The sequence below is a fragment of the Gopherus flavomarginatus genome, chromosome 6, assembly GCF_025201925.1.
Source record: "Gopherus flavomarginatus isolate rGopFla2 chromosome 6, rGopFla2.mat.asm, whole genome shotgun sequence".
In the NCBI taxonomy this organism is placed as follows: domain Eukaryota; kingdom Metazoa; phylum Chordata; order Testudines; family Testudinidae; genus Gopherus; species Gopherus flavomarginatus.
The window spans coordinates 97,083,856-97,097,131 of NC_066622.1; the positions used below are offsets into that span (position 1 = coordinate 97,083,856).

A 13,276-nucleotide genomic window follows, 5' to 3' on the forward strand; every position below is an offset into this window, starting at 1 on the left:
GGTTGAAGTATGGGAGGAGGTGCAGGCTCCAGCTGGGAGTGTAGGCTCTGGGGTGGGCTGGGGATGACAGGTTTGGGGTGCAGGAGGGGGCTCCAGGCTGGGGTCAAGGCGTTTACAGTATGGAAGGGGGCTCCGGGTAGGGACAGGGAGTTGGGGTGCAGGAGGAGGTGCAGGGTGTGGGAGGGAGTTTGAGTGTGAGAGGGCGTTCCGACCTGGGGCAGGGGGTTCAGGGTGCTGGCTCCAGCCGGGCAGCACTTACCTCAGGCGACTTCTGGTTAGTGGCACAGTGGGGCTAAGGCAGCTTCCCTGCACGGTATGCGTTGCCTGTGGCCCACCCCTGCAGCTCCCATTGGCTTTGGTTCCTGGCCAATGGGAACTGCGGAGCTGGCGCCAGGGGCAGCACACGGGAGCATCCCTGATCGCTCCTGCGCCTAGTGTCTGGATATGCTGGCTGCTTCTGGGGAGCTGTGCAGAGCCAGGGCAGGCAGGGAGCCGGCCTTAACCCTAACGTGCTGGCAACTGGACTTTAAACGGCCCGGTCAGCACTGCTGACCGGAGCAGCCAGGGTCTCTTTTCGACCAGGTGTTCCGGTCAAAAACTGGATACCCAGCAACCCTAGTGCTGCAGGCAGAGGAATTTCTATAGATGAAATAAAACTGTATTGACTGGGCAAAGATAAAAGAATTTGCCGGAGCCAGCCAGGAGTGGTGTGGAAATCTCCAGCCTCACTCCTACTCAGCCAATATTGCTCCTGATTTGAAGCAGCCGAATACTAGTTCAGTCTTCAGGCCCTGCACTCTCCAACACTCATGTCAAACCACTTCAGTCCTGGCCTGCAGTTTCATTTGCTGACTCATTTCAACCAAAGGGATTGAAGCATGCAAAGAACCTGGAAGGAGTGCTTAATGACAGACTGAGTTACCATTGAGGTCACAATGCAGCACCAAATGGGCACTGTGTGGAAATCAGACTTTTTCCACGTTCCAGTTTCCTCATTGTCACCAAAAATCAATGGAATTCTCCCCCACTGACACCTAGAATGTTCTCTGACATTTTGGAATTAATTGGACTTTGCCTTTAAAAGTTATCTCATTACAGGCAGACAAGCGCCACTGAGTTGAGTGTTAGACCTCACTTTGCTCAGCCAATAAACTGAGCAGTCTGTACAGTGCCCAGCAAGCTAGGGACTTGTTTCTGATTGGGGCCTCTGGGTGTTAATATAGCACCAGTAATAATGTAACCCTGGTGAAAGAGGGATGGTTGTCTGCCCTTGTGGAAATTGCCAATTGTACCTTCCTCTGGACACATTTATGTGGATATTTAAGCAATCAATGAAAGAAAGATTTTCAAACCTCAACAGAAATTAAAACTAGTCCTTGATTCCAACATAACACTTCTTACCTCTACCTCTAAGGCAGAGGTTCTCAACCTAATTACCGTTGTGGGCTGCATATACAGCTCTCCATGTGTTATGTGGGCCACATCCATACAATATATATAATACCTGTATGGCCCTGAGGATGTCACATGGGCTGCAGCTGTGTGCTGATTGGGCCCCAGGTTGAGAACCAAGGTAACTTTTCTGCTGTTCACTTTCTGGGCATGGCCTTTCAGAGCACAGACATCCTGTCTTGGGCTCAGGTTCTTGGGAGGCCCCTGCAAACATTGTTCTTTCAAAGGTGTGTTATGCCAACACTCAGGCCTCCTGCAATTCAGTATTAGTATCACCCTGCCAGGCATTCAGGCATTCTGCACAGAACAGATTAGTGGAAGGGCACGTTGCAGAACATTGGTTAGGACAGGAATGGACCTGGAGTGTCCACCACTCTGTGGGTGAGGATAGGTGGGACAGAGAGACTACCCAGCTGATGGTACCCTTTGGTACTAAAGGGGATGAAGATAGCACTATACAAGGGGCAAAGAATGGAAGGGAATCCAGGGTAGTGAAGCTCTGCTTATAGTGTCTTGTGTAGATTAAAATGCACTTTACTGTGGGCCTGATCCAAAGCTCACTGAAATCAAGGGGAGGGAGTCTTTGCAATGTCTTCAGTGGGTTTTGGATTAGGCTCTAAGTGAGGGATTCACTTATTTTAGCCATCTAGGATATTGGAGCTAAACATAAGGTCACATTTAAAGTAATATGCTAATTCAAGTTTATTATTATTAATCTTCGGTAGTGCTCATGATGGGCTGGATGCTTTTCAGACAGATGAGAAGAGACAGTCCCTGTCCTGAGGGGATGCCAGTCTAAGGGCTTGTTTGCAGAGCCCTGCAAATCTGCAGATATCTGTGGACCATATCTGCAGATTGCATGCGGATGCAAATTTTGTATCCATGCAGGGCTTTACTCGTTCATACAAACAGTGCACAGCAAGCTCAACTGTAAATCTATCCTGATCCAGCCTGCCACACAGTGAGTGAGTGCCCTTGTGGACTCTGCTGCTGCGCACTAAAACTTTCATAGTGCGCTTTATTCAACTTGTGTTTCAAAGTGGGATAGATTAAAGCGCACAACAGGACTTCCAGTGTGTGGGCAGCAGGATTCCCAAAGGTAGTCAGTGCACAGTATGCTAGAACAAGGCAGATTACACCCCAGCTTGCTGTGCCTTAATTTCATACAGACAAGCCATAAGAACAGACAGAGCTTTGAGGAAGGGCCAAGAAAGCCAGGGATGTAACCGTATGCTCCGGGTGTCCCTAAACCTCCAACTGCCAGAAGCTGGGACTGGACAACAAGGGACAGATCACTCGAAATTGGCCTGTTCCATTCCTTCTCTCTGAAGCATCTGGCACTGGCCACTGTCAGAGACAGAATACTAGGGTCAGTGGACCATTGGTCTGATCCAGCCTGGCCGTTCTTATGTTCTATGTTTTTGGCAGTTTAAAAATGTCCAAAAAATTTCAGGGTGGACAGAAAATGAAATGAATTGAAAAGTTTTAAAAATGTAATTCAGATGAAATGGAACATTGTGTTTGCCTGAAATGAAACATTTTGTTTCAGTTTAGAGCATTTTAAAATATCTGACATTTAAAAAAATAAAATTACTGGAAATTTTGAAAGAAAAGCTAGTTTCAAACCAAAAATTAAAAAAGGTTTGTTTCAAAATTTTCAAAACAAGACATTTAGATTTTTGGGGATTTTTTTAGGGTTTTTTACATGGATAATTTGGTAAAGCCAACATGAATTCACAAAACATTTTTGTATAACTGAATCTGCACTTTTTGCTGAAAAAATAGAGTTGGTCACAAAATTTTGCCCATCTCCTTTTCTGTCACAAAGTCAATTAGATTCCTTCTAGAGCTCATGCGATTTTCTTTGTGAAACCCCAAAAGAAGTAGCACTCATGATTTCTAAATATATCACACACTTGAACATGGTCACGTTTGCTATTGCTCATTAACCTTTCAGCAAGCCATGCCTAGGCAGCATTGTGAGTGAAGGTAACATTTCAGGTGGAAACAATGAGAAAGTTAGTGGTTTCACATATAGTTTCAGCAGAATTTCACTTTGAATTTTTTTCTTGGAACCCGAGACAAAGCAAAACTAAAAGACGAGGCCACCAGTGACACAGCCCACGGAAAATTCTATGCTAGGCCACAGAGAGCATCTTGTGGATTTGGTGTATTTCTGCTGATGAATTTACACAGGATTCTAAGTTTTGGTTGCAGGGTTTCTTCTGAAAGTGGATTGATGCAGTGAAGGAATGGATGGGTAAGGTTCTACGGAGTGCTAAGTGAGGTTCTATGGCCTGCAATGTGCAGGAGGTCAGACTAGGTGATCATGTTGGCCCCTTCTGGTCTTAAAGCCTATGAATCAATAGACATATTAAAAGAATAGATCTACAGTGACCATCTGCACTGTGAAAATGACTAATAGTTGACAATGGTGTCAACAATGGTTCTTCCCTGGCCCTTCCAAGCAATTTTGAAAACAGTTTAGCTGCTAGTGTAGATGGGTCAAACCTATCAACACAGTCTCACTTGCTGTAATGATTTGGTCCAATCTACACTGGCAGCTGATCTGTATTCAACACAACTGAGAGGAGGCCAGGAGAGGCACTGTCGAAACAAGATGCTTTTCCTAATGTAGATGCGTCCTAACAGAAGTCTGAACTCCCCACATTTATCTCACTGGGATGAAAACTCAGAAGTCCAGTGATAAATTAAGACAGTCTTGCGACATTCATGAAAATGTACAGCCTGGGAACAAAATGTACCTGCCTATCCTTACTGTCGTGATCAGAAGGCGCATAATAGTTTTCCTTCCCCCACTAACAGCAGAGAGAAAGCACCCCTCTTCTCCCTGGCTAGGCAAAGCACTGCTTCCTCGCAGTTCCTCCTCCTTGGCTGGTGGGCTAAGGGATCTCCATCCTCTTTTTAAAATCTCCTTCAACCACTGGTCATGGAGAAGATGATAATGAAAAAACTGATGATGTTTTACTCAATTGTTACAAAAATAAATAAATAAAATATTGTATTTACCCGCCCTGGGAAAGTGAGTGAGAATGTTGCTTAACTGATGCTGGGAGAGAAGGGAATAGCAAAGAACAAGGGGGATTGAAAAGGGAAAAGCTTTGGAAGATCTCTCAGAGGGCATAGAAATTCTCAGAGAAATGAAAGGAGGAGCTTTCATTTGTTTAAACAAAATTCTAGATGAAATAAAATTAATTTTATTTTAAGAAATTCAACAGTGATACAAAGTTAATTAAGTGACCTTAGGGTTTTCCTCTGCATTTTGCTTATTTCCTTAAAAACATCCTGCAAATTTAGACCTGAATGGTGAGGAGAAATCATGCCTTCCTTGATGTCCCCAGGATGCTTGCATCATTCTCTTTGCATTGGCTCACCACAGATTGCAGGAACACGGAACTAGATTACACAACTAATGACACAAAGCTGTGTGTTGGTTGGGGTGAGGCAAAACTATTCGGACCGAAATGCTGGAGGTGAAGTGGGATTTGGCTTGGCCTACTATGGTGCTAGTTATCTGCTAAGAGAAGGGCTCCCTGCGAGCGGACAAAAGCAAAGGTCATTTTGTGCCCTTACTTCTAAAACTAGGTCTGAGTAGAGGTTAGTGAAAGCCACAGATCCGCCCCTGCTATGTTTGTGTCAGATCTACCACCTGCACTGATTCCAGTGGAAAGTCCTGATTAGGATGGGGCAGCACAGCACTCTATCAGCTAGGCTTTCTGTGCCATCAAAACCTCCTGAAATCTCTGTGACGCCAATGCCATGTCAAGATATTATAACATGATTTGGTACCACATGATACTTTGATTAAGAAAAATTAGAACAATATAAAATTAACATGGCACACATTAGATGGATTAAAAACTGGCTAACTGATAGGTCTCAAAATGTAATTGCAAACAGAGAATTCACATCGACCAGATTTGTTTCCAGAGGGGTTTGCAGGATTGATTCTTGACCCTACCCTATTTAATATTTTTATCAATGACCTGGAAGAAAACATAAAACCATCACTGACAAAGTTTGCAGATGACACAAAAATTGGGAGAGTGGTAATGAAAAGGATAGGTCATTGACCCAGAGCAATCTGGATCGCTTGATAAACTGGGTGCAAGCCAACAATGTGTGTTTTAATATGACTAAATGTAAATGTATACATCTAGTAACAAAGAATGCAGGCCATACTTACAGGATAGGGATTCTATCCTGGAAGCAGTGACTCTGAAAATGATTTGTGTGGGGGAGAATCCGATGAACAAGAGATTCCAGTTTTATTTTGTTCCCCAAAGAACTAATGCAATTCTTGGATTCACAAAAAGGGGAAGGGGTAGAGAGGTTATTTTATCTCTAAATTTGACACTGGTGTAACTGCTGTGGGAATACTGTGTCCAGTTGTGGTGCCCACAGTTAAAGGGGAATGTTGATAAACTGGAGAGGGTTCAAAGAAGAGCCACAAGAATGATTAAATGATTAGAAGACATGCCTCATAGTGATGGACTCAAAAAGCTCAATCTATTTAGTGTAACAAAGAGAAGGTTAAGGGGTAACTTGATTACAGACTATAAGAATCTACATGAGGAATACTATTTAATAATGGGCTCTTCAGTCGAGCAGAAAAAGGTATAATAAGATCCAATGGCTGGAAGTTGAAGCTAGACAAATTCAGACTGGAAATAAGGCATACATTTTTAATGGTGAGAGTAATTATCTTTTGAAACAATTTACCAATGGTTATGGTGGATTCTACATCACTGACAATTTTTAAATCAAGATTGGATGTTTTTCTAAAATATATGTTCTAGGAATTATTTTGGAGAAGTTAAATGGCCTGTGTTATACAGGACATCAGACTAGATGATCAGAATAGTCTTTTCTGGCCTTGGAATCTATTAATCTACGTCAAGACAATTTAGTTCAGAAGGAGGATGTTTGATAAGTGGTAGGCCATGAAGGTGGGACTAGTTTCTATTTGTAGATTGTTTTATTTGTTCAGTCAACAGGAACTGATTGAAAACAGTAAAATGATTTATCAGAAAAAGTTGAAATTTCCAAATTATTTCCATGTTCTAAAATTAAAAATGGACCAACTTTCCATTTTGTGAAAATTGTCCATGATTTATTTTACTGACTTTTAATCAAAATCTTTACAGAATGCTTTGTTTACTAAAAACTGTGTTTTCTCACTGAAAACGGGGGGGTTGATAAACAAAAACATTTTAAAATTATTTTAATTTAAAAAATTGATTTAAAACATTGAGAAAATAGAACATTTTATAACAAACTCTGTCTTTTCTAAAATCAATTTTTCACAAAAAATTTTCAGTAAAAAACCTTTTTGTATGAAAAAATTTGAGCTGTCGCTCCTTTGGTGCCTTTTCATTGTCTAATCTGTTCAGTGTGATGGATATAACTGTGGATGTATATGTACTTTCAGGTGCTAGGCTGCGTCCTTTCTGTTTCCATGGGGCCTTTAACTCCAAATGAGGAGGGAAGGCAGGAGAAAAGTCAGGGCAATGAGATGGATGGAGGCAAGCAAAAATTGTTCCATCAGTCACTTAGGATTGTTTGAAATATTAAGGTACCAGATATACACTTATAGGGGGCTATAATAGAGACAAGGGGAGAGTGATTGGATGTTTGAATATATATGAATCTTTGATGCCACATGGAAGAGAGAATCATGATAAAAGACTGTTTATCTGTACAGTGTGGATGACATTTGTTAATCAGTTGAACTGTAAAGGGAATTACTCTCATTAGTGAGGCCATGCATCATTTTGGGGAAAGAACACCAATTACAATAGTGTTTCCTAAAGACTACGCCTTGTGTTACTGGTACAGAGAGAATGCAAAGAATACCAGTGCTACCAGCTGCCATTTTCCCCTCCCCTAGTCTTATCACACAATCCATTAGATAGCTTTAAAGAACTCCCCTTTGAGCTTAGAAAAGAGAAGGAAAATACATAAAGCCAAACACTGTGAGCGGCGGGTGAACCGCCCCTCGCCTTAGGAGAGGCTAGCCCCACAGCCCCACCCATTCTGCATGAGGCCCCACCCTCCGCGGCAGGAGCCCTGGGCTGGTCCAAGACCCAGGCCAGCCAGCCAGCTGATTCCAGCTGCACCAGCCGGCTGGCCCAAGCAGCCCCAGCCCCAGCCCTAGGCTGGCCGGCCAGAGCAGCAGCCCTAGCCTCTGGCCAGCCTGAGCAGCCCCAGCCCCAGTGGCCTGTGGCAGCAGCTGCAGCCAGGGAAGGCTCTGCCTTCCCTGGCCTATTATACTCACTACCCCATGGCAAACACTTCACATATATGGTAACCTCTGCCCTGCACGACTGCTGGCACGGGATCTCTTACCAAATATGTGGGCTGTGTTTATTTTCCACCACTGTAGATGGGTTCCATGAAATCCTGTGGGTGAAGCAAGAGCTGTTTTAAGATGCAGAGTAGGCAAAAGTATGTACTTTCTTTTCAGTATTTAAAAATATACAAACCAAAAAAACCCACCCACACACAAATACTATGTGGACTTCCCTAGTTCTCCTCATAGACAAGTGTCAGAAAGTGGGTAGGCAGATCCTAGCAGTGCAGTGACTGTATAGGCAAAAATAGCAAGTTAAACGTGCTCAACAATAGCTCAGACCTAGCCTTGGACTTTATAACTTTTCTTAATCAGTAAGGGAGCATTGGGCAGGGCACTGGGGCAAACATTCACTCCTTAAATTAAAATGCCACAAGATCTATAATAAGTGACAAAGATCTGTAACGTCCACCTAGACAGCAGCTACTGAAAGGTAGGTAGACGAGATGTTGCCTCATCTGCAAGATGGCACCTCAAACAGTGCAGCACCCCAGTAGTACTGTAATGCAATGTCCATATGAGATATAAGCCCAGCTGCTGGACTCAGCTTCCCAGTCCATAGGTGAGAGCTTCCCACACCAAAGATTGCACCTGTGATCACTGATTCATAGGAGAGAAGGACAGAAAATCCCTGCTAGAAAATCCCCATCCAGTCCATTCCACGTGCTGGCAATGCAGAGTGCTCTGTCACAGGGCTGACTCTTCTAGGTGGAGTGGCCATCCATTTCTCAGCCTCTAGGAACTGCTGTTCAGTGCAAACCCAATCGTGATATTATGGCTTTATCCACTGTGTGCAAAGAGAGAAAGCCATGGCATGAGTCCCTCTGATGTGGGGCCTCACAGTTTGATGGTCCAGCTTTAAAGGGGGAAAATTGGTGGGGATGAGCGGCACTCCTCTGATTTTCAGGGGACCTTATTAGGGAGGTAAGAAACACAAAGAATCCCATGGGATGCATGTCAAAGGTGTTGCAAGTGCAGTTTCCTCCAATAGACTTCTACTTAGTCCCTGGAGGCCCCTTTTGTACTGAGACCTTATGGAATCAGGATTAAGAACCACTCTTCGATATTTGCACAAAAATATCCAGAGTGCCCTAGGTACTGAGATCAGCACACAGAGACCCACCCAGAAATTTCACTGTATCAGAGCCCCTCTGACTTTATTTCCCTCACTCCCTGCATTGTCTGCTGAAATTTAGAAAAAATAATATGAGAATAAAAGTAAATAATACACTTAAATGATTCAGGTGCACCAGGAAGTTCAGAGTCCAACAATGTTCTAAATACAACAAGTAAAGGACAAAAACTGAAAGACTTTAAGGGTATTTTTCACTTCCATTTGTCCAAGATCAATTCTGCTATTTGAGCTGGAGGTCTGGTATTGGCTGAGAAAGTCACATGGCCCTGCATAGATTAACATTAGTTCTGCATTAGAAATTAAGTTCTTGTGAATGTAGGGACCTAGTCTAGAACGTAATTTTCAAATTCTATTTGAACAAGGTTTGTCTGTTTTTTGGGGGGCTAGGCAGTATGTAAACCAAGTGAACTTGAGCCTGTTTCAATCCTGAAAGACTTCTGTGGTACTTTGGAGCAATGTGTTTCATTGGCTCCTGCGAAGTACATCAAATGAAAAACCTCAAGTCAAATAAAGATGGAGCCAACAGAACAACAGGATGTAACTGCAGTGAGAGAACATTTTGTCCTCACAACACCATCGTAGCTGTAACAAATTAAACCCCAGAGACACCTCACCAAGTGGTCCCCCTTTATCAAAAGTTTCAAAAATACAATAAAGAAATTCTTTGTTCTCTCTCTCCAAAGAAATCCTTTTTTCTCTCTCTCCAGTTTTTGAAGGAGTCCCTGGGGATATAGTGTTTCTGGGACAGTGGGCTGGCTGGAGGCTCAGGCAGAACCTAGGTGGGCACAGTTCCAGTCTTCCTCCACATGTTTGCACGTGCACTGCAGTATTGACCTACAGTACCCAGCCTCGCCATGTCAGTCATGGTACCTCACAGATTTGCCAGTTTACCACTAGCTGACCTGTAGCACCCCAGGTATTTCAGTCCTGGGTCCCCACCCAACTTTGCTCATATACCTTAATTCTGACATTCATCACCTTGCAAGCTCCAAAAAGAGCTCTGCTAATATACCTCAGTTTGGAGCTACAAACATTCCTTGCTGTTCCTTTGCTGGGCCTCTACTGAGCACAATTTTCAGTAAACAATGATGAGGGATTTCCAAACTCTGCAGAGAACAACTTCCCCCATTACGGAATTTGAGTGTCAGACAGTGCCACCTCTGCCTTTAGAGAAAATGGAAAACACAAGCAGTCTTGCATAAACAGGGTGAGGTTAAAAAACAGTCTGATCCTGGGGTGGGGGTGAGGACATGAAAAAAAAAGAAATAGTAACAGTTTAACAGGCATTAACAGAGCCCTGACTGGGGGGAAGAAGGAACTGAATATAATGCCAATGAGGAGGATTTGTAATTGAATCATAGGTATTGTGAAATGTTCTCATTTGAGAACCATGTACTCCCCCTCCCATCATCCTTCCCTCACAAACACAGAGGCGGCTGATCCACTTTGATCTCTCACAGCAAATTTTACAGTACTAAGACATCATAGAACTGCATCCCACAGCCCTAGTTCCAGTAAGTGAGTGACCTGCATAACACTACTGCTACCACACAAATCAGAAAGAGGGCAAAAGCTCCGTGCTACATGACAGGAGTAAAAATAGTAACTTGTTATAGTTCAAGTACATTAAGCCTACTGCCTACTGAAAATAAGTCTTATTTTTAAGGTTAAGGTACACTTCCAACATTATTTACATAACATTACATATTTTTTACATATTTTTAATACTTTGGTGTCCACCAAACCTGTTGCCATTGAATGGGAGTTTTGCTAAATGGAAACAGGACTTAGCCCTAAGATCTAAGAGGTTTCTCCTCCTCTTGCTTACTGGGACCCTCTAAAAAATTTAAACTGGATTAATTTATGGCTCCTGTACATTACAACTGTCCAAATAAAGTGCTGTCTGTTCAACGTACAGTTTCTTTGAGTGCATCTGAACTCCAGAGTGGACAGGTCAGGTGTCACTATTGTGGTTTTTTAAAACATGTATTAAACATGTTGTATTATTACAAGATTTTTGACTCTGCTTGGGTGAAGGAGCAGCAAAATATTTAAGTATCTGACAGGTATTAATTGGATTTTCAGAAAGTCACTTGTCTATGAGAAAGAAACTCGCTGGTGTCTGCTGTCTTTGATTTACAGATCTAAATCCTGTGAAAGTAATTTGACATTTACTGATTTAAGATTTCTTATACAATTCTGCACCACAAGACATACTGCCTTTTTGTATATTATAGCATAAGTTTACCCTGTCCAATTCACTCTCTCTCTACCTCCCCACCCAAATGTATAAAGGAGACATACACACACACAGAGAAGTATCAGAGGGGTAGCCGTGTGAGAGAAGTGGATAAAACATTTTAACTTGCAAGCATTAATCTGGGAAAAAACTATCCTAAACAATCAGGCAGGTAATGGAGTAAATAGAGTAGAGATAGCCAGCATTGGAGATACCTTAAAGTTTTAGCTCCTCTTGGTGAAATCTGTCTTGTGAGGTTTTATTTTATTTTATTTTAAGAACATCTTTAATAGTTTGCTCCAAAGAGCAGTAGTAGCTGCATGGAATGAAGGAGGCTATAATGTGGAATAGTTTGGTCACTCATATGATTACAGCACAGTGAAATGACAAAAGATACACAATGAGACCTCAGGTCTAATTCTTAGGGGAAAGAGGATTTGCAAACATTGGTGATGTCCTGTATAGCGTGTTTGCCTAACCAAAGGCAATGTTTGCCCAATCTAATGTACTTAAACTAGTGGTTAGAGCACAGGACTGAAACAGGACTCCTGGATTCTAATCTCAAATCAGCTGCAATGACACACTGTGTAACCTTGTATGAATTGCTTAACTAACCTCTGTGTGTTTCAGTTTACTCATCTGTAAAATGGTTATAGTGCTTATCTACATCACAGGGCAGTTGCAGGTGTTTGTTTTGCAGGTGTTTGTTAAATTATATCTTCAAAGCAGCGCAAAGAGTTGTTATTCTCAAACACTTTGCCATTTATCTTACATTTTAATTGCCTAGAGTTTCTTTTCTCCATGTAGAACAGATAACAGCTTTCAAGATCACCACTCCTTATTCACTCTATGTCTGCCCAGAAGGACAGAATGTTACCTTGACATGCAAGATCTCTGGGCCACTCTCTGCTCGGCATGACTTACTTTACAAAATTTGGTACTTCAGCAGCAATGGAGACCAAAGCTGCTCTGAGAAGCAACATATCCGCAACGTAACCGAAAGGGATCTGCATCATGAGCCAGGGAAGCATCATGGGACACACAGCAATGTCACAGAAAGGTACTTCCATGGAGAACGAGCAAATCACCATGGGCTGGAGACCACCTCAGACCACCATGGGACATTTCATATCATCATGATGAATCTGACTCTGCAGGACAGTGGCAATTACTGCTGTTACGTGGTAGAGACTAAAAAGGAACATGACAGACACAATTACCAGCAAGTGGCTCATGGCTTCATGGAACTCCGCATACAGAAAGGTAGATGTAACTGGGAAACGTGCAGAATGTGTGTGGGAGAGGCCTTTACAAAGAAAAAATAACAGCTAAATTCCTGTGCAACTTCAACTCACACTGAAATCAGTAGAAAGACTCCCACTGACTTTAGTGGGAACTGCACTGGGCCCAAAGTCAATAGATGAAGATGGTGCTGTAGGTCAGAACTGAGGAGCACAGGCTCAGTTTATTTATCGTTCAGGACTGGATGGTCAGAGGGTGCTGTAATCAGAATCAAAGTGCATTTGCAATACTATGTGCGGGCCAAGCCTGGAAGAGCAACAGATGTCATAGGTCTGAGTTAAAGGAAAAAAAGATCATAACGTTTTAAAAAACATAAGCAGCTGGAAAACACTCCCCGCTGCCACCCCCAGCTTAGAAAAACAAAAATTACATAGTTACATTAATTTTCTTCAATCTCTTTCTGAAAAAAAGTTTACTTTCAGGCCCAAAATGACAGAGAAATATCAAACACTGGTTTTGGATGCAGAAGTTATATTTAGTCCTGGACCAATGACAGTTTGATTGTTCAATATCTTGCAAGCATCAAGAGCTAGAAATTAAAGCTGGATCTTACTGGACAGCTAGAAGGCCTAACATTCCAATGGTAGAAAACCACTATTTTTAGAATTGCAATAATTGATTTATCATTTCTTTTTGGAGTTAAGAAAAAATTAGTTAACGATTTGCTTTAATTACTGTGATTCCTGGCAACTAAGATAATTTGGGTTTATAAGCACTGTAGAAGTGAGAGTGGCGTAGCATCATAAAAGCAAGTCTCAAACTGTGGTTCATGGAA

At 42.4% G+C, this 13,276-nt stretch overlaps 2 protein-coding genes across 2 annotated transcripts in view; one reads left to right on the forward strand and one right to left on the reverse strand.

Moving 5' to 3' along the window:
• CDH23 (cadherin related 23) overlaps positions 1–13,276 on the reverse strand; it is a 561,993-nt gene that overhangs the window by 65,957 nt on the left and 482,760 nt on the right. The gene's annotated exons all lie outside the window — the stretch shown is intronic.
• The window catches only part of VSIR (V-set immunoregulatory receptor), a 42,729-nt gene that overhangs the window by 3,213 nt on the left and 26,240 nt on the right, over positions 1–13,276 (forward strand). Inside the window, exon 2 of the mRNA XM_050959666.1 lies at positions 12,007–12,462. Coding sequence (XP_050815623.1) covers positions 12,007–12,462 — 456 coding nt within the window. The remainder of the gene's footprint in view (positions 1–12,006; positions 12,463–13,276) is intronic.